The sequence below is a fragment of the Panthera pardus genome, unplaced genomic scaffold (genome assembly GCF_024362965.1).
Source record: "Panthera pardus isolate Hobbes unplaced genomic scaffold, ASM2436296v1 HiC_scaffold_24, whole genome shotgun sequence".
NCBI lineage: Eukaryota > Metazoa > Chordata > Mammalia > Carnivora > Felidae > Panthera > Panthera pardus.
In genome coordinates, this window is record NW_026526810.1 from 54113323 (window position 1) to 54137947 (window position 24625).

Below are 24625 nucleotides of genomic sequence, written 5' to 3' on the forward strand. Positions count from 1 at the left end.
CTCCCCTCATTTCCTCCCCATCATTTCCTGAACTCTGACAGGGAATCCCAGCCTAAGGACCATCCTTTCCCATCAGTCAAAATAGGCTTCCTGGATATGTCATGGATGCCACTGCATTCTGTACTCACAGCCTTCACAAACTTCCTATCTCAGCTGTAGGCCTCAGGCACATCTCTGTCACCCTGGGCCAGCACACTTTCCATGTGGGGCCAGGAGCCCTGAGTCCCTGCTTCCTCTATACCCGCTTTTGAATCCTTATCAATTCTTAGTATTTCTATTTACAAGGTAGGGGGTACTGTGGGGTCTTGGTCTCCTGACTTGCCAGCCAGCTCCCACATAGAGTGCTTGCTTTCCTGAGCCCTCGAAACCCATTCTTCTTACCTATCTACCCCATCTCTCTATGTATCTCTGTCTCTCTCTCTTTCTGGCATGGAACATGCTTTAAGGGTATGTGAGCAGGTGTGATTTTGTGGAAGAAGTGTGTAGGTGGGTAAGAGGGTGTGCATTGTGATGTATGAGGGAGGGTGTGCATTTGTGCAAACTCTAAATGTGACTGACACTTTGTGGGTGGATGGGGAGAAAATGCGTGTGTGTGTGTGTGTGTGTCTGAAGGAGGTTGGCTGCCTGTGCAAATTCATGCCTGCAAAATCTCCCTTCCTTTCATAAATGCATTGCTTCGAATGAAACTAATCAAATCAACAGGAAATGTATTTGACATAATGCAGGAGCAGCTGTCCCAAGAGTTCCTGTCCTCAGAACAGTACCAAAGCCAGCTCTGATCTATCCCAGGGGAGTAAGAAGGGGATACAGGGAGAGGAAAGGCCAGCAGCAACCCATTATTATGGATGGAGCTAGGTTGGGCCATGGTATCTCCCTACTTGGATGAAGTAAGTATCTGCCCACTCTGCCTTTTATGATCCAGGACTGCTCAAGGAGGCCAGGGATAGATAGAGAGGACACAGACAAACCTGGAAATAAAAATAAAAACCATCTGCCCATAGTAGCAGAACTCCCTGATGGCAATTTCCAGCAGTTTCAGGAAGCACCTGCTTCAGCTTCTTTTTCAGTTAGGACCTTCCTGTCCTTCCTACTCAGGCAAGAGTGGGTGGACCAAGAAGTAACCAAGGTAAGCGATGGGGTCAAGGTAGTCTCACTGCCCTGTGACCAAGGACCCATTATTTCCCAGCTACTAAGAAAGAATGGATCCTTGGGACCCATTGAAAGTTGGGAAATTCCACTTAGGGAATGGGAAGGTCGAAGACTGTACTCTCCATCACCTTAGAGAAGGCAGGGAATCCACTCCAGGGCTTGGAGGAAAACTGCCTGCAGGTGTGATGCCAGTTGTGCCTGCAAAACACCCCTTGCCTGAAGCTCCTGAGTCAGAAACAGTGCCATTCCCTGCCCAGCTGAAGATGAAACAGAAAGGTAAATCCCTAGGAGAGACCGAACTTGGATGTAGAGTCACAGAGGGACTTTCAAATGGTCAGAGTTTTTCCCCAAAAGCAAACTTAGGAGGTAGGAGAGAGCAATAAGTTTGAGGTTTCTGAAACAGCAGATGGGTCTAAATGTGTGGAAGAAAAAATGTGTCCTCTTCAAAATTTCATCTAGGGAATCGGGTGCCTGGGTGGCTCAGTTGGTTAAGCATCCGACTTCGGCTCAGGTCATGATCTCACGGTCCGTGAGTTCGAGCCCCACATCGGGCTCTGTGCTGACAGCTCAGAGCCTGGAGCCTGCTTCAGATTCTGTGTCTTCCTCTCTCTCTGACCCTCCCCCGTTCATGCTCTGTCTCAAAAATAAATAAACATTAAAAAAAAAATTTCATCTAGGGAATGGCCCTGAAAGGAAGAGTTCCATGTGTAAGGGCCTTTGTCAACTGACAAAGGAAATATATGTGTGAGCGTGAGTATATTTGTTTGTATATCTAGCTGTCTGTATTTCTCTTTTTGATCCTCTTTAACTACAGCCTGGCCAGTGACTTTTTTTTTTAACTTTTTATTATGAAATATTTTAAATATATATGAGTAGAGACCAAAGTACAGTATAATCCCCAATGTAATTATCACTCCACTTCACAGATTATCTTAGCCAATTGTATTCTGTTTTCCCATTTTTTGTTGTTTTCCTGGAGTTCTTAAAAGCAAATCTTAGCCATATTATTATTTCAGCTATAAATATTACACTGTAGCAGACTTAACAAATAAAAACCTCATCCATATATAAATTCAGTTGCTTATGTATAGAAATATTTATAGATATGCACATATAACAATATATAGATATATTTCCTTTGTCAGTTGAGAAGGGCCTAAAAGTAAGACACCTCAGTAGCAATGAACATACCTAGCACCCAAATTTTGATTTCTAACTCCACTTCCCAATAAAAGGAACTAAGGACTTTTGGAGAAATGGCTGATTCCAGGATTGGGCACAAAATATACAAAATGATCTCAGAGCATCTTACAGGGCCAAAAAGAACTGCTCAAAAACCCAAACCCAAACCCTCCCCCATCCTCCCCACACACAATGATGAGGTCTATCAAAGGGCCAAATATTTTGAATAAATAAGTTAATGGGGAGCATAGACAATTCTCTCATGCAGAGGAATTACAAATAACTTAGGTAGACACTCCACCCTTAAGGAGAGGAAGCAAGCCTCCACATTCAAGTGTGGGCCACGCAGAGTGACTTCCTTCCAAAGAGGATGGGATTGGAAGCAGCGGTGGTACAGTACAAAGATCTGAAATTTCTAGGTGATTAAGGTTAACATCAACAGTCGTAGGTCATATTGGTAGTAGGTGCCTTGACACAATGTGATAAAAATAGCATTTCATCCCTGTGTTGTTCTTCCCCAAAACCTATAACCCCAGTATTATCATGAGAAAAACATCAGACAAAACCCAACTGAAGGACATTCTATACATTCTACCAGTACTACTCTGTCCAACTCATCAAAAACAAACAAACAAAAAGTCTACAAAACTGTCAACACCAGGAGGAGCCTAAGGAGACATGACAACTAAATGTTCTTATGGAACAGAGAAAAGACATTAGGGTAAAGCTGAGGAAATATGAATAAAATATGGACTTTAGTTGGTAATAATGTATCAATATTGGTTCATTGGTCTAACAAATGTACCATTGAATGTTAGATGTTAAAAACGGGAAACTGGAGCACTTGACTGGCTCAGTGAGTAGAACACGTGACTCTTGATCCTGGGGTCCTGAGTTCAAGCCCCAACTTGGGGGTAGACTTTACTTTAAAAAACTGGGTGGCTCACTTGGTTGAGCAACTGACTCTTGACTTTGTCTCAGAGTGGAAGGATCCTAGAATTGTGGGATAGAGCCCAGCATTAGGCTCTGTGATAAGTGTGGAGCCTGCTGAAGATTCTCTCTCTCTCTCTCTCTCTCTCTCTCTCTCTCTCCCTTTGCCCCTCTCCCTATCCTTCTCTCTCTAGAATAAATAATGAAGTAAAACATTAAAAATGGGGGGCATGCCTGGCTGGCTCAGTTGGAAGAGCACATGACTCTTGATCTCAGGGTTGTGGGTTTGAGCCCCATGTTGGATAGAGATAACTCAAATAAATAAATAAATAAACTTTATTTAAAAAATGAGGGGCACCTGGCTGGTTCAGTTAGTGGAGTGGACAACTCTTGATCTCAGGGTCGTGGGTTTGAGCCCCATGCTGGTTGTAGAGATTACTTTAAAAAAAAAAAAATCTTAAAAAAATGGAGAAACTATGTTTTGGGTAAATGGAAACTCTTTGCAATTTTTCTGTAAATCTAAAACTAGTCTAAAATAAAGTTTATTTTTCAAAAAAACACATCCATACCCAATAATTTTTTTAAAAATCCTTAATATCATATAAAACCCAGTTTGTGTTTAATTTTCCCCAACAGTCTCAAAAAATGTCTTTTTATATTAGGTTTGTTTGAATCAGGATCCAAAGAAGGGCCATATATTTCATTGATAATCTCTTATGTATTTGTAAATATATAAGAGAAGAATCTATTATAGAAGAAACTGGGTCATTTGTAGAATTTTCCACAATTTGGGTTTTGTTAATTGTATCCTCATGTTATCATTTAACATGTTCCTCTAACACCCATATTTCCTGTAGATTAGTAGTTAGATCTAGATGCTTCACTAGATTTGGTTCCAATTTTTTGGCATGAAACTTTCTTGGGAAATGTTTTTACTTCTAATTGTATCACATCCGGGACACATTATGTCCAGTGGTCTCACTTTTAGTGATGTTAAGGTTTGTTGTTCATAAATTGGCAACCTGATCCATCATACATAAAATCCTAATCAACCTTTCACTTAACAGTTTTTTTTTTAACTTATGTATTTATTTTGAGAGACAGAGAGTGCAACCAGGGGAGAAGGGCAGAGAGAGAGGGAGAGAGAATCCCATGCAGGCTTTGCACTGTCAGTACAGAGTTCGATGTGGGGCTTAATCCCATGACCCTGGGATCATGACCTGAGCTGGAATCAAGAATCAGACGCTCAGCCAACTGAACCACCCAGGCACCCCCCCCCCAATAGTTTTATCAGTCATTAATGATAGTTGCCTGGAGCGATTATTTCATTAGTGGTTGCAAACAATGATTTTCTACTATCATTCTTCCAGCATTTCTGGTTCCAGTTCTCCTCCCTCACTCCCCATAACTTCTGACCAGGCCCAGGACTATTTTGGACCCCAAAGATGGCTAAATACTAGTAGCTGAAATTTACTGCTACAGTTGAGACCAAGAGAACTAAAGAATGATTCTATAGAATACTTAGAAATTTGCTAAAAATGCAAATTTGTTTGGGTCCTATCCAAGACCTATTGATTCAGAAACTCTTGAGGGTGAGGCCCAGTAATCTGTTTTAACAAGCCCTCAAAGTGACTTTGATGCCTGCTAAAGTTTAAGGATGAATGGACTAACACTGGCTTCCCTAACATAGCCTTCAATCAAGCAGTGGTTTACTAAGGTCCTATTTTCATGGCCATATGCTGGGTGCTGAGCACTATGGATGCAACAAAGAGGGCCTGGTGCCCCCAAGGAACTCAGTCTATTCAAGAGAATAGCATACATGCTTGTGAAAAGGTGGCCAGTAATAGTTGATAATTGGCAGTGCATTCCCAATAAGCCACACAAGTGGTGCAGGTGTAAGATTTCAAGGAAAGTTCAGTGAATAGACCTGGTTGGCAGGGGTTTTAGAGTTCACTTCAGCTTGGCCTTAAAGGGAGAGAAAGACTTTGGGGGTAGGGTGTGGGAGAGAAGAAAGAGAGGATTTCCAAGAAGAGACACTGCAGTGAACAGAGGCAGGATGCTCAGGAAGGGGATCAGGAGACTGTTTTCTTCTCTCCTCACCACCATCACTCCTACAGTGTTTCTTTCCTTAAGCCTTGCCTTTCCTTTTACATGCTTACCTTCTTGGTCACCAATAAATGCACTGGGGAGGTCACCTTGGTGTTTGTAGGTTGCTGGGTGCTGCCCAGAAACTTGGGCGCTGGGTTTAGGATGTGATTATCCAGGCTGGTGAGTGCAGAAGGATCGTCTGAAGTACACTTTGCCTTCTGTCACGGGTGTCGTGTGTGTAGAAGGGCCTGTGTCTGCTGCACATCCGAAGAATGAGTGTTCTCAGTGTTGGCATAGAGTTTACCTGGTGGGGTAGTGGAGGGCAGGGCAAGCCGTGCATCTTCCCCCTCAAGGGTCCCGAGCGCAGGGGCGTCTTGGCTTGGCTCAGCCGGAAAAGCATGCGACTCTTGACCTCCGGGTTGTGAGCCCAGGCTCCAAGTTGGGTGGAGAGATTACTTAAATAAACTTAAACAAAAAAAAGGGGGGTACGGGGGGTCTTGGGCGCCCAGAATGCAATCCCAGAAAGGGTGGAGCCAGGCCCTGGAAAGGCGGGGCTGGGCTGCGGGGCGGATGTTCAAACCTGGTGGCGGCGGAAGCGTGGCACTTGCGGGGCAAGATGGCGGCGCCCAGGCGATCCTAGAGGAAGTAAGGGACTGCGCTGGAGGGACGGATTTCAGGGTTCCCCGGGGGAGGACTCTGGGGTAGGGTATCCAGCTTCCTTGTTGGAGCCTCCCTGAATGTATCTGCTGTGCACTGGAGTGGCCGCGGCCTCTTCGGTGTGGAGATCCCGGCCGCGGCCCACCATCAGCGGGCTGCATAGGCTGGGATCCGGTGATTTCTTTGCTGACTCGAGTGGTCCGGGAGTGTCCGCGACCGCAGAGCCCTAGGGGCAGTTGTGAGGCCCGACAGTGTACAAGTACTCCTTTAGTGAAATTTATTCCTAAGAGTTTTTGTTCTTTTTGATGCGATTGTCAGTGACATTGTTTTCTTAATTTCATTTCCTGATTGTTCTTTTTGCTGGTGTATAAAAATACAGATGATTTTTATATGTTGTTTTTTATAGCCCAAGGTTTTGTTGTTGTTATTGTTGTTGTTGTTGTTGTTGTTGTTGTAGTTGCTTAATAATTTGAACACCTTTAGGCCAGGCATGTTCTCTCCATTTTGATACAGAATCATTACTCCTTGATATGACATTTATCTGCCTGTCTCCTGATGGCATTTTTCTTAGGTTCCCTACAGCTGTTCCTGAAAATTTTTATCATCCACAGATTGTAAACAACTTTAATTCGGCAATAAACTTTGTTGTTAGGCTGGTGACATCAGGGAGGGCTGTATAGGGAGGGAATGGCAATAAGGTATGAGTGAGAAGAAATGAGTTGATGTGAACCCAAGAAAAGAGTTGTCTCTGATACACAATAAAGAGAATCAGGATTCGCTTGCAGAGGGCTATCAACTTTATTGCTTGTAGGTGTGAATGAGAGAGAATCACCACACCAAAGCAGTGCTGGAAAGAGTTGCTCTAGAGAGGCAGCTGGAGTGTCAAGATGCTGTCCAGACCAAAGCCAGGGGAGTCAGAGGTGGACCTGCTGCGTTTCCAGAGTCAGTTTCTTGCAGCTGGTGCGGCTCCAGCAGTACAACTGGTGAAGAAAGGAAGTAGGAGAGGTGGCGACACTAACCTGGACCATCCTCTGCTACAAGATCATCGGGATGTGGTGACGCTGGACAGTGAGTGATTGTGGGTGTCAGGCTGAGGAACGAGAGAGGATATGACCTGAATGTCCTCTCCCTCTTCCTGATGTGGTTGGATTTTTCCCCGTCATCATTTCAGACACTGCATAATCTCTGTTGCTGCAGCCCCATTTTACACATGCAGAAACTAAGGTTCACAGAGCTTACATACTTTGCCCAAGGTGACACAGCTTGAGCCAGGGCCCCACGGCAACTGCCCTTCTTTCTTTGGCTTCCTCCTGCCCTCAGTCTCTTCCTGGAAAGGTGTGGGTATCCTCACATCTGAGGTTTTTTTTCTTTCCCAGATCTCCCAGATTTGCCCCCAGCTTTGGTTCCTGCTCCCCCGAAGAGAGCCAGACCCAGCCCTGGCCGTCCCCCGCCTGAACATGAGGATCCTGAAGAGAGGCTGAATAGGCACGATCAACACATCACTGCTGTCTTGACTAAGATCGTTGTGCGTCTCACCCTTGTTTAGTAGGACAAGTTTTCCTAGGACAGCAAGGATATTTGGGTAGGGGTGGTGAGCCTTAGGAGTAGAGGGTGATTCAGAAAGGTGGGACTTTATTCCCCCTGCAGTCAGTTTGGGGTCTGCTTTAGAAACACTGTCCCCTAAGAAGCAAAGTGGGTCCATTTCTCCCTAGAGAGAGACTCTAGTCATACAGAATTGGGGCTAGGGGGATAGTGTCCAGTCTGGGGAAAGCTTGGTATCTTCACTACTTTGTGCTTTGTTGCTGCAGGAACGAGATACAAGTTCAGTGGCTGTGAATCTGCCTGTGCCCAGTGGCGTTGCTTTCCCTCCTGTGTTCCATCGCTCACAGGAGAGACAGGTAGGCACGGTGCTTAGATGGTGCTTAGGGGACATTCAGATGAGCCTTATAGTGCCTCTTCCTTTTTCTTTTTTTTTTTTAATGTTTATTTATTTTTTTGAGATAGAGACAGAGAATGTGAGCCAAGGAGGAGCAGAGAGAAAGGGAGAGGGAGAATCTTAAGCAGACTCCGTGCTATCAACACAGAGCCTGATAGGGGCTTGTGGGGCTGAGACTCACAAAATGTGAGTGAGATCATGACCTGAGCTGAAAGCAAGAGTACGGCACTTAACCAACTGAGCTACCCAGATGCCCCATAGTGCATCTTCCTCAGGCAGAGAATCTGAATAATGATAAGCAACCCTCTTGTTAAAGCAGCGCCATGCTAAGCACTTTACACGCGTTACTTAGTCCTCATAACAGCCGTGTAAGGTAGGTATCATTATCCCCATTTCCAGGTGAGGAAACTGAGACCCTGAAAAGATAAATAACTTGTCCAACACCACACATCTAATAGATACAGGAGCCAGAAATCCAACCCAGATTTGTCAGACTTCAAGACCTGTCCTATAGAGCACTGCTTTTTCTGAGAAATAGGGTTGTGACCCTTGGAGATGAAGCAAGACCCTTTTATCCCTTTGTTCCAGTGGCCTTAGTGTAAAGAGTTTGAGAAGAGGACGGGGTAAGGAGCATCAGTCACCTGGGTTTTCTTTTTGCCCATAGGGGAAGTCAGCAACATCTGGTAAGAGAAGCATCTTTGCCCAAGAAATTGCAGCAAAGAGAGTGTCTGAAGCTAGGGTCCCACCAGTTAGAGAAGTTGTGTCTACCCTGGATCCACTAGAGGGTAAGCTGAGGTTGAGGAGGCTTGGGCTCGCCCTTTTTCTAATATACAATCATAGAGTCACCTTTGGGTATGTGTCTTCTCCCCCTCAAATATGAAGGCATATTTATTTATTTTGCGGGGGGAGGGAGAGGGAGAGAGAGAGAATCTTAAGTAGTCTCCACCCAGTGCAGAGCCCAACATGGGGCTCGATCTCAGGACCGTGAGATCATGATCTGAGCTGAAATCAAGAGTCAGACACTTAACCAACTGAGCCACCCAGGCGACCTAGGAAGGCACATTTAAGTGGCATTTGAGCCATCTGAAGAGGAAGCTGTCCCTTATCCCTACATACACTATTGAGTATGGATGGCTTGGGTCCACATCTGAGTCTTAGGTGCAGGGAGAGTGCAGGCCATTATTCGGCTCTAGGAAGAAGGAAGGAGTCAGAGATATCTGGCAGGGACTATAAAATAAAGATAAAGGCCAAGATTCCTTTAATGATGCAAATTATTAACAGAAGAGCCGGAGGCAGGCTTCTGGAGGCAGATGACTGGACATCTAAGAGAAGAGTCAGAAAGTAGGATATTTCTTAGGGAAACATCCCTCTAAAAGGGGAAAAATGAGTAGAGAGGTCACCACCCGGCCCAGCCTATGTTTGTGTTGTGGGGGTGTGGGCTGTGGGGAGGGGCCTCCACTCTTTGCCTGGGAAATCTCTGGGGCCTCCCTCTGTCTCCAGGACTAACGGGATTAGGCTTGGGTGAGGCAGTGAAACTAATCATACACTTCTTCCAGGTGCTGCATCCTGTGAGGCACTCACACCTAGGGAGCAGGGCTACCAGCTTCCATGGGGCAGCCACAGCTTCCAGGGACCCAATCTAGTCACAGGGAAGGGGCTCAGGAGCCAGGATGCTGAGCAGGAAGCCCAGACCATCCATGAAGAGAACATAGCAAAACTACAAGCCATGGCTCCTGAAGAGATCCTGCAGGAACAGCAGCGGCTGCTAGCTCAGCTCGGTATGGCATATCAGTCTTTGCAGCCGAGGCCAGGCTAGGAAGGGACTGCCACTTATTAATGAAGGCTTACTGTGTATGCCAGGCTTTTTGCTGAGTACTTGAATGCATTATTTCATTCTGTCCTCGAATGGTTCCTGTAAGTACTAATTTCATTTACTTATGAAAAGAAACTGAGTGTCATAACTTGAAGAAATTCTCCCCCAGGTCATATGGCTGGTAAAGAACATGGATGAGATGTAAACCTAGGTCTGTGAGGTCTGACAGTCCCTGCTCTTAACCACTACACTGTGTATCCTGTACTACTCTAGTGTAACGTACTCTAATGTAATGTAGTTATGCTCTATCTAGTACGGCTATGACATGTTCTATTATATGACACTCAACTCTGCCATACCTCCCTCCTAGTTTCTATTCACCAAAACAGTAGCACCAAGTCAGTCTTGTTCCAAAGTGTGTATCTAGCACCTTAATAGAGCATACATAGATTAGGTTTCAGTAAATATTTGTGTGTAAATAAATTAGCTAAAAGAGAGAGGAACTGTTCCCCTAAATGCCTTCTCTTTGGCTCTAGTCAACATTCATTCATTTATTCCACAGCCACTTACTTTGGGCCTCTGATCTGGAGCCAAGCACTGGGATAGGTGGAAACCTGGGCCAGGGGACTGTGAAAGATGGAGAGAAGGGTGGGTGGGCAGGTCCTAGGGACAGGTGTGGGTCATTGAAGCCCCAAGAGAGCCCAGCGGGTTCAGGCCAGGAGGAGGAAATGGCTTGTCCTGGCCTTGGCACTCATAGGCAGGCAACATTCAGCAGGTGTCAGGTCTGTACAAGGCTGGGGAGGATCCACCAACACCCACTGTCCCTTCCATCCTCTTCCCTAGATCCCAACTTGGTTGCCTTCTTGAGGTCCCACAGCCATGTCCATGAGCAAGCAGGAGAGAAGGCCACAGAGGAGCAGAGACCAGGAGGACCCTCTGTTGAGGTCACTGGAGAGGAACCCACTGTGCCAACTTCTCCAAGTGAGCCCAGGCAGGAAGACGAGCTGGAGCCAGAAGCCCCAGGTTTGGAAAAAGGGGTACATCTTTTGGGGAATAAAAGTAGAGGGAAGTATCCCGTCTAGGCTTGGCAGATGGGAAAAGAAGAGAATCTTCTCTGTCCTTGACATCTAACATTAATCTTCCATTATCATCTGGAAATCAGTCTTCATTTGCTGATGCATATATTCTTCCTGCATATGCTTCCTGTTTTCTTGCTTTGTTGCCACTCCTCGCTCTTCCCTGGTAAGCAGCAGCAGAGCATGATGGCTGAATGGCCCCTCCCCCTGCAGATCATCTCCAGCCTGCCTTTGCAAGAGTTGCCCCAGCCCTGGCTCTAGCCACCCTACAGTTTTCTGCCTCTGCTGTCAGTGTTATGAGCAAGATGGCAGGGCCAGGGTGATGATGGGAGAAGAGTCTGACACAGGCCTTACGAACATGCCAGACCCAAAGCAGAGAGGCCAGTGGGAGCACTCATTTCCCAGGACCTGGATTATTTTATTAGTGATTAACAAATGAAGAAATTGAATTATGGAAGCCAGGAGCCTCCTGCCCCTCCGTGAGGTCCAGGCCAGCTGAACAGGTCGGGTGGGGGGGGGGGGGGGAGAAGCAGGGGGGTGTCCTGGGTGTATGTTTCTGTATCTTGCCCTGCAGAAGCAGGATAGCTGTCCCTCATTGCCCACTCTCCTGCTTCTTGAGAAGGTCGGTACTAGACAGTTGAGAGCTATGTTGTCCCTGATATATGTGGTCCTCCCTTCTTCCTCTGCTCCCTCTCTTTCCTCTTCCTTACCTCCTCCACTTTCTCTTGCCCCTCCCAGCAAATCCTTGGGATGAGCAAGGGGCTAGAGCCCTGGACTAGGTGTGTTCTCCCATATCTGAGACATTTGTCCAGTTCCCAGGGGTTCTAGCTGCTGGGCCATGCTACTTAACTATAGCTGAAGGCAGAGGCTGCCAGACCCTTGGGCAGAGGTGCATGTGGCAACCGCTGGGTGATGGCCAGGACCCCAGTGGACCACCGAGCTGAGCCCCTTAGGGTTTACTACTCTGCTTCCATCTTCCTAGCTCTGGCACCACCTGTGACGCCCCACAAAGAATGGCTGCACATGGACACTGTGGAGCTGGAGAAGCTCCAGTGGACCCAGGACTTGCCCCCACTCCGGCGGCAGCAAACGCAGGAGGTGAGGAGGGCCAGCTGACCTACAGGGGGTGGAGTGGGCCGGAAATGGGGCTGGGGCCCTTGCACCCAGGACTCAGGCCATTTTCTTCCCTGGAGCTGGAGAAGCATTTCTCCTTTGCACTCCTCCTCCTCTCCCACCACCCTGCCTGGCCCCTGGGGCCAAAGAAGTTCCATTTCCACTCAGGCATAGAGTCAGGACCGGAGGCCCGGGAGATGGGTGAGGAGTGGGTATGGGTAAGTTGCTGCATCCCCAGCCTATAGTCTTCTTTCTCTTCCCGTTAGAGGATGCAGGCCCGATTTAGTCTTCAGGGAGAGCTTCTGGCCCCTGATGTGGACCTGCCCACCCATCTGGGCCTGCACCACCATGGAGAAGAGGCAGAGGTGAGGCATGGGGCCCAGGGAGGACTGGGCAGCTCTTGGCAAGTGGAAAAGGACCTCTGGTCAGTTGCCTCGGACCTTCTGTGTACTCTATTCCAGTTCTCAGCCTTGGTGTCCATAGGTTATTGGGCTCAAAATGTTTCTCCTCATTCCTTCACATTCCGTTCAGTTCCCTGAACTTGCCAGTTCTATGTCGCTTCGTCTGAGGCTTTCTAAAGGAGAGCCTTGCTCCCTCTTACCTGCTCAGTCACCATGTCTTCCACTCTCTCAGCCATGCCATCCGTCCCTCATGGGACTGCCATACTGATTCCCTCTGGCCCCGCTCAGGCTGTGCCGTGCCTCGGAAAGTTTCCTGGCTCTCTTCTGCTCACAGAATAGTCTTGGCTCTTTAGCCTGGCAAGACAGTCCTCCGACCCTCTATCCCCGCTGCCCCTGTAGCTCTGCCTTCCTCACTCCTGCGCCATTCTGGAGCCCACTTGCCATGTACGCCGTGTGCTCAAGGACCTCCAGGGCTTATTCTTCAGGCCATCAAAGCTCTACCTACCCACTGAGACCTCATCACTTTTCCAGGTCCCCCTTCTCTCTCTCTCTCTCTCTCCTCTTCTCTTGTAAATTAAACACTGATTACTGAATTCTTCCCTATCTGCCTTATGGCATGGTTACTCGTGTGCAAGTCCCATCTTCTTTACCAGTTTGAGGATCCATGGAGAGCAGAGGCAAGAGATATCACTTACTTATCTTAGCCTTCCCCTGGACAACTAAGTCAGTGCCTAGAATGGAGGCATTTCTGTGTATTGGTTGGGGTGCTGCCCTGTGTCCTGGCTGCTGATTTCTTGTCCCTGCCCCAGAGAGCGGGGTACTCCCTGCAGGAGCTGTTCCACCTCACGCGCAGCCAGGTGTCCCAGCAGAGAGCACTAGCGCTGCATGTGTTGGCCCAGGTCATCAGCAGGGTGAGTGGACTGCTGGCCGGTCCTGCCTGTCCCCACGCCTCCTCCCCCAACCATAGACTTCCCCACCTCCTGCCCTTTTCATTCTGGCCCCTTAGCCCATACACCAGCTGTCTCTGGGGCAGACTGGGAATGGGATAAACCCAGGGTCATAGGTGGGCAAGTGAAGGGTTTAGGACAAAGACTCTAACTTCTACATCTTCAGCAAAGTTTTATCCTATCCCCAAGGCCCAGGCTGGCGAGTTTGGGGACCGGCTAGTGGGCAGTGTCTTGCGCCTCCTCTTGGATGCTGGTTTCCTCTTCTTGCTGCGCTTCTCCCTGGATGACAGAGTGGACGCAGTCATTGCAGCTGCCGTCCGGGCTCTTCAGGCTCTGCTGGTGGCTCCTGGAGATGAGGTACAGCACAGATAGGAGTAGGGCTTTGAGGCATCAGCATTCCTACTCCTGTTGCTGGACATGCCCTCACTGCCAAGGCTTTGCCAGGCAGAGCAGAGAATGGGATGGCAGCACCACTGCCTTCTTCTATGGGCCCCAAAGCCCAGCAGCCTTGCCTTTCTGTTCTGGGTGGGTGGCTGCTGCTGCTGCTTTTTCTGGGCCTGACTCCTTCCTCTTCTTCCCACACCCTTCTCTCTCATGTCAGGAGCTCCTCGATAGCTCCTTCTCCTGGTACCATGGAGCTTTGACGTTTCCTCTGATGCCCAGCCAGGAGGATAGGGAGGACGATGAGGATGAAGATGAAGAGGCCCCAGCAGAAAAAGCAAAAAGAAAGAGCCCTGAGGAAGGAAACCGGCCTCCATCTGACTTGGCCCGACATGACATCATCAAGGTAAAATGCTGGGGCAGCTGCACCTGTCGCATGACCTCGAAGCGAGCACATCTTAGGCAAGAGGGGTCATCAAGGCCTGGGGCTCAGTTGCTTTTGGCACTGGGTTTATCTCTCTGATCACCAGGGGCTTCTGGCTACCAACCTGCTGCCACGGCTGCGCTACGTGCTAGAGGTGACCTGCCCAGCCCCTTCTGTGGTCCTTGATATCCTGGCTGTGCTCATCCGTCTGGCCCGGCATTCCCTGGAGTCAGCCACAAGGGTAAGAACGAGAAGGAGACAAGGAATGCACAAAGAGCCTAGCTGACCCCATTGCTGACCCTCAGCCTCCCTACTTCCCTACTTCCCTTTTCTTCCTGACCCCCACAGGTCCTGGAGTGCCCTCGACTAATAGAGACCGTGGTTCGAGAGTTCCTGCCCACCAGCTGGTCCCCCATGGGGGTGGGGCCTGTCCTCAGTCTACACAAAGTGCCCTGTGCCACTGCCATGAAACTACTTCGTGTCCTGGCCTCGGCTGGTAGGAATATTGCTGCCCGGCTGGTGAGCAGGACAAAGGTCGAGGGATGAGGGGCTTAAGACAGGGCTGGGTTGGGGGCTAAGCATGGCCTCTGGACCCTGGGTAACTGTCTCATGCCATCTTCCTTTTCTGATCTCTGATCCAGTTGCTTAGAAATGCAGTAGGAACCACCAGCCAGAAACCTAGTCATCTAGATTATAGTGTATCCTATAGGCCTACTTGTGCTTTCGTTAACTGATGGGCCCAGACCAGAAGAGCCACTTACAGATGGGCGGCCGTCACCCATAGCCAAGTAGCCCTAGAAAAGGGGCCGAGCAGGTTCTTGCTAAAATGAAGGGGGGGAGAGGCAGAGAGGGAAGGAAGGTGGAGCGGGAGGGAGGGATGGATGAGATAGTTTCATCCTGGTCCAGAGTTAAGACCCTGTAGCATGAGAGTGGCCTGGAACAGGGTTGAGTTGAGCCAGTCTCCATAGTAAGAGAACCTGAGGCTACTTGGGCTCCCTGCTGATTGTGATGTTCAGACTCTCTGCCCTCTCACCCTCAGCTGAGTAGCTTCGATCTCCGGAGCCGCCTGTGCCGCTTTATAGCAGAGGCTCCCCAGGAAATGGCCTTGCCCCCAGAGGAAGCTGAGATGCTGAGCACTGAGGCCTTCCGTTTGTGGGCTGTGGCTGCCTCCTATGGCCAGGGTAGTGACCTTTACAGGTGAGGAGAGACAAGAGTAGGCTCTCTTACAGACCTCTCCGGTTCTGTACTCTGGCCTAATCTGATGACTCAGCCTTGCTCAAGGTTTCAAGCTCAGAGGGAGGCTGAGGATGAGGAAGAGGGGATTCTGGGAGGAATGAAGAAGGCTTGGGGGCCAGGACTAGCCAGAGGACAGTAGAAAAAAGCCGAGTTAACCACATTCTGTGCACAACAGCCTTAGTAGCTTTGTGAAATCAGATTTAAATCCCTTGTTGGAAGGAAGCCTGGAAGGTCTACCCTCATTCCCTTCAGCCTCCAGCCTTCCTTCCCTCTGAAGCCTTCCAAGAGTGCCCAGCCCTGGGGCCTCTTTCTCCCAAGCCTCCTTAACCAAACTGCAGGTCCTTGGGGCAGTGCCTTGCTTTGTGTCATGTGTCTCCATGTCCAGTGTCTTTGGACACTGAAAGGCAGTAATCATTCTCCCCCAGGGAGCTATACCCAGTGCTGATGCGGGCCCTGCAGGCTGTGCCAGAGGAGCTCAGCACCCAGCCCCCTCAGCCCCTGTCTGTGCAGCGGATAGCCTCCTTGCTCACTCTGCTCACCCAGCTGACCCTGGCAGCCAGTAGCACTGTCCCTGAGTCCAGCAGGTATGTTATAGCTCTGAGCTTCAGGACAGGTGGGAGCACTCCTCCAGAGTGAGAGGGTGGGTAGACCTTATGGAGGAGTCAAGGCAGCCAGACCTTGACTGTGACCCCTTTGGCACTCCTCTAGTGACTCTGCTGAGGCCAGTCTGTCGGCCACTCCTTCCTTGATCACTTGGACACAGGTGTCCGGGCTCCAACCCCTTGTGGAGCCCTTTCTAAGACAGACCTTGAAGTTGCTGCCCAGATCTGAGAATTGGCATGCTCTAGGCCCGGTGCCCACTGCCTGCCTACTCTTCCTGGATGCATACTACCAGGCCTGGAGCCAGCAGGTGAGTGTTGCCTGCCTACCTTCCTCCATATCCTGGGCGCCTGCCCCCATCTTAACATACCACCCTGTGTCTCCCTCTGTCTCGACCTCTCCACTCCTACCTCCCCATTCCACTTTTTCCTATTCTCCGCCTTTTCCCTCCCACCTTCCTCTTTCTGCTTCCATATCCATTGGAGCTGTCAGGGAGCTGTGTTGGTGGGGACCAGAGAACCCCAAGCAGCAGCTCTGTCTCCCTGGAGACTTCATGCTCTGAGGACAGAGGGTGTCGGGGCAACCTCAGGGTCTTTTCTCTCTCCAGAAGGGTCAGAAGGCAGAAGCCTACAAACACTGACTCTTGGGCTCTTGGAAGTTATGGGCTTGGCCTGGGTACACAGGGTCTAGGAGAATGCATCTCCTTTTGCTGTCAGCTCATTGAGCCCCTTGGTCTTCTAGCCAAGCCTGTGCCCAGGGGATTGGCTTCAGGATATGGAGCGCCTGTCAGAGGGGCTGCTGCTACCCTTACTGCACCCACCCACTCTGGGCAGCCTGTGGGATTCTCTTAGGTATGTAGTGTGTGTGTGTGTGTGTGTGTGTGTGTGTGTGTGTGTGTGTGTGTGTGGTTGGGAGGTGGGGGCAGTAGGGAGGAGGCCGTTTGACTCCCTGTAGGACTCCTAGATCTAGCTCCCTGGCCCATCCCAAGTAGACCTTCTCAGCCTGAAGGAAACCTGAGTCCCTAGCAAGCAGCACTTGAGGGCTCTGAGGAATGTGGGTACTGGTACATATAGCCAGGTTCCTGTGGGCCTTGGTCGCAGACCAAGCAGCTCTTTTCTAGCCTGGTGTACATCAGGCCAGAGCCCCCCTCAGCTTCTTCATTCTGCCTCCAGATGCTGCTCCCCTCTCTGCAACCCGCAGTTCCGTGTTCCGGCCCCTGAAGCTCTCCCCAGCCTGGTGTCACTGGGTTGCACAGGAGGACGCCCCTCTCTCAGTCTGGCTGGCTCAGCCTCACCCTTCCCGTTCCTCACTGCCCTCCTGTCTCTCTTCAACACCTTGGCCCGGATCCACAAGGGGCTATGTGGCCAGGTGAGACATAGGCACCTGGTTAGGGGTTGGAGACTGGGGTGGAGGGGCAAGATAGGAGTCAGAACAAAAGGGTGAGGGTATCACTTGAGGCAGAAAGGTCTCTTTTGCCAGCACCCATTTCTCTGAGTTTGGCTGGGGAGGGGGCAGCCACCTGGGGAACTTTAGGAGAGAGATCAAAGTCACTTTAGATCTGAACAAGTTTGCTTTCCTCCAGCTGGCTACCATATTGGCTGCCCCAGGACTCCAGAACTACTTCCTCCAGTGTGTGGCTCCTATGGCTGCCCCACAACTCACTCCCTTCTCTGCGTGGGCCTTGCGCCATGAGTACCACCTACAGTACCTGGCACTCACCCTGGCCCAGAGAGCGGTGGGTATGCCCCAGCCCCCTCTCCACCTCTGTCCACAACACCCCCCCCCCCATAATCCCTACCCCTGCAGTTCATCCCATCTAGATGTGCCCAGGATCTGTACCCTTCAGTATATATCCTCTTTGCATGGACTCTCACTTCCCTTTGCTCTGTGCCCTCTCACATCCCACCCACCCTCCCACCCCTTGGTCTTCTGTTCATAGGCAACAGTCCAGCCAGTTCTGGCCGTCAATGCCGCTCTCCATCATAGTATGGTGTTGGCCCTGCTGAGCCGAGTGCTGCCTGGAAGTGAGTACCTCGCCCATGAGCTACTGCTGAGCTGTGTATTCCGTCTGGAGTTCCTCCCGTAAGTCCAGGGTTGGTGACATCAACTCAGCCCTTTGAGAGGCTGTTGTGGCTATTGACAGAGCAGCCCTGAGTTTGGAGCTAGAACACCTGGGTTTAATCCTCTTTCTTGCATGGATTGTACTTCATCTATTGGAGCTTCCATTTTCTCATCAGTAAAGTGAGGATGAAGATATCCACGTTAGAGGATTATAATGTGATTTCAATGTGACTGTATAGCTAAAAATAGGTGCATAAACTAGCTATACTTGAGTAATAGCTAACAGTTACTGAGTGCTAACTTTGTGTCTGGCATCTCCTTAAGTATCTGTCTGTATTTTAAGTGTTTCATTTGTACCATGAGATAGGTATTGTTATTATCCCCATTTTCCTATGAGGAAACTGAGGCACAGAGAAGTTCCGTAAACCTGCCCCTAAGCAGCTGACTTTAGTATCCATTCTCTTAATCTACACACACAACATAGAAAGTGATTAGGGGAACAGGGAGGAGCAGGATTGGACCTAGGAACCTCTGGGAAGCCCTGGAGAGGTGGCATGGTGTTCAGAGTGCCGTGGTTCAAACCCTCATTTTTGGCTTTTGGGTTCTATTGCAGGGAAAGAGCATCAGGTGGTCCAGAGGCAGCTGACTTCTCTGATCGGCTGTCCTTAGGGAGCGGCAGGGACTCTGCGTGTGGGCGAGGGGCTCTGCTGGTTCAGGCCTGCCAGGACCTCCCCAGCATCCGCAGCTGCTACCTGACCCACTGCTCACTGGCCCGAGCCAGCCTACTAGCATCTCAGGCCTTGTACCGAGGGGAGCTACGGCAAATCCCAGCCCTGCTGCTCCCTGTGCCTAAGGAGCCGCTGCTGCCCACCGACTGGCCTTTCCTGCCATTGATCCACCTCTACCACCAGGCCTCAGACACGCCCTCGGGGCTTCCTCCTGCTGACACAGTAGGCACAGCTATGCGGGCTCTGCAGTGGGTGCTCATCTTGGAAAGCTGGCGCCCCCAGGCCCTCTGGGCTGTACCGCCTGCTGCCCGCCTGGCACGGCTCATGTGTGTGTTCCTGGTAGACAGTGAGCTGTTCCGGGAATCCCCAATACAACGTCTGGTGGCAGCTCTCCTTGCCCGGCTCTGCCAGCCTAAAGTCCTGCCAGACCTCAAGCTGGATTGTCCGCTTCCTGGCCTGACATCTTTCCCTGACCTCTATGCCAACTTCCTGGAGCATTTTGAGGCTGTCTCTTTTGGGGACCATCTCTTTGGAGCTCTGGTTCTCCTTCCCCTGCAGCGTCGGTTCAGTGTCACTTTGCGCCTTGCCCTCTTTGGGGAGCATGTGGGAGCCTTGCGAGCTCTGGGCCTGCCTCTGACCCAGGTACTTTCTCAGCCCAGCACAGCCTGTACTGTACTGGCCTTCCTGTACTGGGCCTTGGGGGTGGTCCTGAGCAGTGGGGAGCTTTGGTGGCCCTCAGGTTCCTTATCTCACTTCTTGGGGATTTTGAGGAGATTAAGAGACTCCACGAAAGGAGATACTCCACAGAGTATCTGGCATATAGTACGTATTGGATATTATTAACAAGCTACAGCTCGTTGTTCATGTTGCTACAACCTGGATAAGAGACGTGCTACAAACTAACGTTCAAAGTTATTCAGATTTTAGATGTTAGGTCAGGATTCAGAAAAGGGAAATATCAAAGTGGGCTTCCCATAAGCAGAAGGCTTTGGGGAAGAGTGCAGATTGACCTGGGCACTGAAGGTTGGATAGAATTTGGATTGTTGAGGATGAAGGACAGAATGTACCTAGTGGAGGGGTACCTGGGTGACTCATTCAGTTAAGTGCCTCTTGATCTCAGCTCAGGTCATGATCTCACAGTTGTGAGATCTAGCCCTCTGTTGAGTGTGGAGTCTGCTTGGGGTTTTCTCTCTCTCTCTCTGTCTCTCTCTCTCTCTGTCTCTCCCAACTCACAAGGTCTCTCTCAAAAAGTAAAAGAATGTACCTAGTGGAATAGCATCAGCAAAAGCTCAGAGGCAGGAAGGAGTATAACAGGGTAGGAAGAGGGAGGAGTCTAGAACAGATTTTAGTTTAGGAACTTGTTGGAAACAAGGCTAATAAAATCTTAGAGGGCCTCAAAAATCAGGCTAAACTTATAAGCTGTAGAGAGTTACTATTTTTTTAAGGTTTGAGTTTTTATTTTCATCATATCTTATTCTGGTAAACTTTTTGTTTAATTTTTTCTAATGTTTATTCTTGAGAGAGAGACAGAGCACAGGTGGGGGAGGGGCAGAGAGAGAGGGAGACACAGAAAATGAAGCAGGCTCCAGGCTCTGAGCTGTCAGCACAGAGCCTGATTCGGGGCTCGAATTCACAGACTGCGATATCATGACCTGAGCTGAAGTTGGATGCTTAACTGACTGGGCCATCCAGGCACCCCTAAACTTTTTTTTAAAGTTTATTTATTTTGAGAGAGAGTGAGAGAGTGAGCAGGCAAAGGTCAGAGAGAGAGGGAAAGAGAGGGAATCCCAAGCAGGCTCCACACCATCAGCACAGACCCCGTTGTGGGGCTCGAACTCATGAACCAAGAGATCATAACCTGAGCCAAAATCAAGATTTGGGCAATTAACCAACTGAACTACCCAGGTGCCCTATTCTGGTAAACTTTAAATATTTTAATAAATACATTTAACATGTATATAAAATGTAAGTATTTTATATAAAAAAACAAAAATACATTTTTAAGGATTAGTCTTTTTATGTACATATATATTTTTATAAAATTGGGATCCCTGCATAATATTTTCTTCATTTAATTTTCTTCATTTAATTTAATATTACATAATAAGCATTTCCCAATCATTAAATATTCTAAGAAATCAACATTTTTTACTATGTAATAATTCATTGTGTAGGTGCATCTGTTTATTTTATCAACCCCTTGGTGGGCATGAAAATTGTTTCTAATTTTCTGCTATTTGAAGTAACACTATGACAAATACCACTGGAGGTAAACCTTATGTCTTTCTTTCATAATCATTTTTTTATGTTTGTTAATTTTTTTTAATTTAATTTTTTTATTTTTTAAAATTTACATCCAAATTAGCATATAGTGTGACAATGATTTCAGGAGTAGATTCCTTAGTGCCCCTTACTCATTTAGCCCATCCCCCCCTCCCACAACGCCTCCAGTAACCCTCAGTTTGTTCTCCATATTTATGAGTCTCTTCTGTATCATCCCCCTCCCTGTTTTTATATTATTTTTGTTTCCCTTCCCTTATGTTCACCTGTTTTGTCTTTTAAAGTCCTCATGAATGAAGTCATGATTTTTGTCTTTCTCTGACTGACTGATTTCACTTAGCATAATACCCTCCAGTTCCATCCACATAGTTGCAAATGGCAAGATTTCATTCTTTTTGATTGCTGAGTAATACTCCATTGTATGTATATATACCACATTTTCTTTATCCACTCATCCATTGATGGACATTTGGGCTCTTTCCATACTTTGGCTGTTATTGATAGTGCTACTATCAATATGGGGGTGCATGTGTCCCTTTGAAACAGCACACCTGTATCCCGTGGGTAAATGGCTAGTAGTGCAATTACTGGGTCTTAGGGTTGTTCTATTTTTAGTTTTTTGAGGAACCTCCATACTGTTTTCCAGAGTGGCTACACCAGCTTGCATTCCCATATGTTTGTTTATTTTTGAGAGAGAGTGCAAGCAGGGGGAGGGGCAGAAAGAGAGGGAGACACAGAATCCAAAGCAGGCTCCAGGCTCTGAGCTATCAGTACAAAGCCTGACATGGCGCTTGAATTCAAGAACCGCTAGATCATAAACTGAACCAAAGTCGGATGCTCAACCGACTGGGCCACCCAGGTGCCCTAATCACTTTTTTTTTTATGTTTTTATTTTTTTAAGTAGTCTACACCCATCGTTGGATCCAAACTCACAATCCCAAGGTCAAGAGTGGTATGTTCCACTGACTGAGCCAGCCAGGTGCCCCTCTCATAATCCTTTCTGCATGGAATTAAGAGTGATTTTTTAGAGAGTTACTGGTCCTAAGAAAAGGAACTTTTGAAAGGTTTCATAGTGTAATCAAGCAGGTGAATGTGACATTTTGAAAGTTTTAAGTAGATTAAAGTAGTGGTAGGCAGTAGAAATTCAGTACTGCTTCTTAGTTTCCCAGTTTTCCCTGCTTCTCAGCTCTTTAGTCTTTAACCTTGATCCTTGTGATAGGAATGGACGTCTGTCCAGGACCTGATCTCTGCCCTCATGATTTGGTCCATGTGACCACCAGCCATCCACCCTGTTGTGCGGTGATAGACATTCCACCCTCACCCTCAGCATGTCTCATTCCCCCTGTCACAGTTGCCTGTGTCCTTGGAGTACTATACAGAGCCTCCTGAAGACAACCTGGCCCTCCTTCAGCTCTACTTCCGTGTCCTGGTTACTGGTGCACTCTGTGCACGCTGGTGCCCTGTACTCTATGCTGTGGCTGTGGCTCATGTCAACAGCTTCATCTTCTCCCAGGACCCAAAGAGTTCAGTAAGTTATACTGAAGGGAGGAAGGGAGACTGTGATTGAGCTGCCTTTGGGTCATCTGGGGAGGAGATGAGGGCCAGACAAGGCCAGTGATGGGTACAGCCCTTGGCCCAGTGTCCCCTGTCCCTGTTCTGCCTCTAGGACGAGGTAAAGGCTGCCCGCAGGAGCATGTTGCAGAAGACTTGGATGCTGACGAATGAGGTAGGATGGGGCACATCCTGGAGGGTGGGAAGAGAAGAGGTCTTGGGGCACGGAAATCTCAATAGGATCTCACTACCTACTTCATAAAGTTTCTGCCCCTTTTGCAGGGTCTCCGGCAGCACCTTCTCCACTATAAGCTCCCTAATCCTGCCCTCCCAGAAGGCTTTGAGCTGTATCTCCAGCTGCCCTCTCTGCGTCAGCAGTACCTCCAGAGACTGACCTCAGGGATGCTCCAAAATGGGGTATCAGAGACCTAGTATGGCTGCTACAGATGAAGAGATGGATACATTCTCCTGGGGTTCACCAACACGGGCCTGGCCAGACAGAAGGGTTTTGTGGCTTAAGGGTGGGCGGGAGACAAGGGAGAAGGCTTGCTTTCCTGGGAGCAGGCTGTGTGAGCTTTTTTGGAGCAGAGTGAGCCCTCCCATTATATCCTGATGTCTGAAACTCAGGATCTGGTCTGTATGGAAGTGAAGGGTAACTTGCCCCTCTCTCGGAGACCAGACAAACTATGTACATATCTCCTCCTTCCCCTGCCCCAGACCAGATACATAAATCCTGTAGATGTGTACTGAAATAAAAATTTTTTGTATCTCCTGGGAATCTGATTTGGACTGATTTCAGATGTTAGTTCAGGATTGGTATGGAGAGATGGGCTATCCTAGGGGAGAAGCTGGGCTCCTGTGAGAGATGGGAGAGCTGAAGACAGAGCCTACGTCTGGGAAAACAAAAACATGGGTCCTAGTTCTGCAGTAGAGCTGGGCCAGAGTAATGCTCTTGGGAAGGGGTACTTCTGGAAGGACTCTGGGCAGTCCACTTGATGTATAAGTATCCTTAATGAGGTCGGCGTCTTGTCTTCTTATGGTCTGTTAACTGCTATCTGAGATATGAAGAAACCCGAAATCAGACTGTGCACTAGCTGTCTCTTCATCTATTTGGGCTGCTGTAACAATACCAAAGACTGAGTGCCTTATACACAATAGAAATTCATTTCTGTTCTTGGGGTTGGGAAGTTGGTCAACATGCTGGCACAGTTGGTCTCTAGTAAAAGCCCACTTCCTGGTTCGTAGACAGCCTTCACGTGGTGGAAGGGAAATGAGGGTGGAACCCTCATGACCTAATCACTTTCCAGAGGCCTTGCCTCCAAATACCCTCACATTGGGTATTAGGGTTCAACCTACGAATGAGGCAGGGATGGAGGGCACAAATATTCGGTCTATTAGTGTTGTCACACAACACCCCTTCCATTGTGGACTTGAGTGGTAGTAGGTAAGGGCTGGGAAGGAGTGGATCAAACCATGAATTCTGATTCATTGGTTCATCTCTTGATAGAGTTTCTAGGTTCTTTCATCTGAATTCTAACACTCAAGCTTTCTTAGAGTGTCATTTTCTGTGTGGAATTACCTATAGTGTGTTTACAGGTCATCAGAGTGAGTGCAGTGTGCCCTATCAGCAGGCAGAGAGAACCCATTTCCCATAAATGGAGCTGCTGCACACAGAATTCTCCAGTAGGTTTATTAAGCAGCTACTGCATCTGCAAACAGCAATGCAGTGTCTTCAGGTGTGTTAAATCGATTGCTAGGCACTACACCAGTGTTCCTGATTGAGTAGACCTAGGGTAAAACCCAAGAATTTGCATCTCTAACAAGTTCCCAGGTGGTGCTGACGCTGTTATCCAAGCCCAAACACACACTTGGAGAACCACTGGCTTACGGGAACCTTACCAGAGAAATTTTGTGACCTCATAGTAGGATACCAACAGAGCTAAATAGGGTCTGAGTACTAGAGTGTTTACAAAATCACTGTAGTGTCTTTATCTAGCACTATATATTCAGAGGCTTCACCAACTAGCTAACTACTGTCACTTCTTTTTTTCCCCAGTGCTTTATATTACACA

General features: G+C 48.6%; 1 protein-coding gene across 4 annotated transcripts; it reads left to right on the forward strand.

Annotated features, from left to right (window-relative positions):
- The first annotated feature begins 5903 nt into the window (after positions 1-5903).
- Positions 5904-23331, forward strand: RPAP1 (RNA polymerase II associated protein 1). Of its 4 annotated transcripts, none has more exons than XM_019442497.2 (25): positions 5904-5994; positions 6818-7074; positions 7383-7531; positions 7815-7904; positions 8607-8727; positions 9499-9720; positions 10599-10778; positions 11814-11929; positions 12211-12309; positions 13155-13256; positions 13482-13649; positions 13894-14079; positions 14204-14338; positions 14446-14616; positions 15137-15294; positions 15759-15917; positions 16042-16243; positions 16675-16784; positions 17106-17301; positions 17516-17668; positions 17873-18015; positions 18608-19364; positions 22354-22530; positions 22669-22728; positions 22836-23331. In XM_019442497.2, the coding sequence occupies exons 2-25, from the start codon at positions 6894-6896 to the stop codon at positions 22983-22985; spliced, it is 4185 nt and encodes a 1394-aa protein (XP_019298042.1). In that variant the 5' UTR covers positions 5904-5994; positions 6818-6893; the 3' UTR covers positions 22986-23331. The 4 variants fall into 4 exon arrangements, with proteins under 4 accessions (XP_019298042.1, XP_019298043.1, XP_019298044.1 ...); XM_019442498.2 differs by having other exon boundaries at positions 5951-6050; XM_019442499.2 differs by lacking the exon at positions 5904-5994 and adding an exon at positions 6057-6259.
- Positions 23332-24625: the final 1294 nt, after the last annotated feature.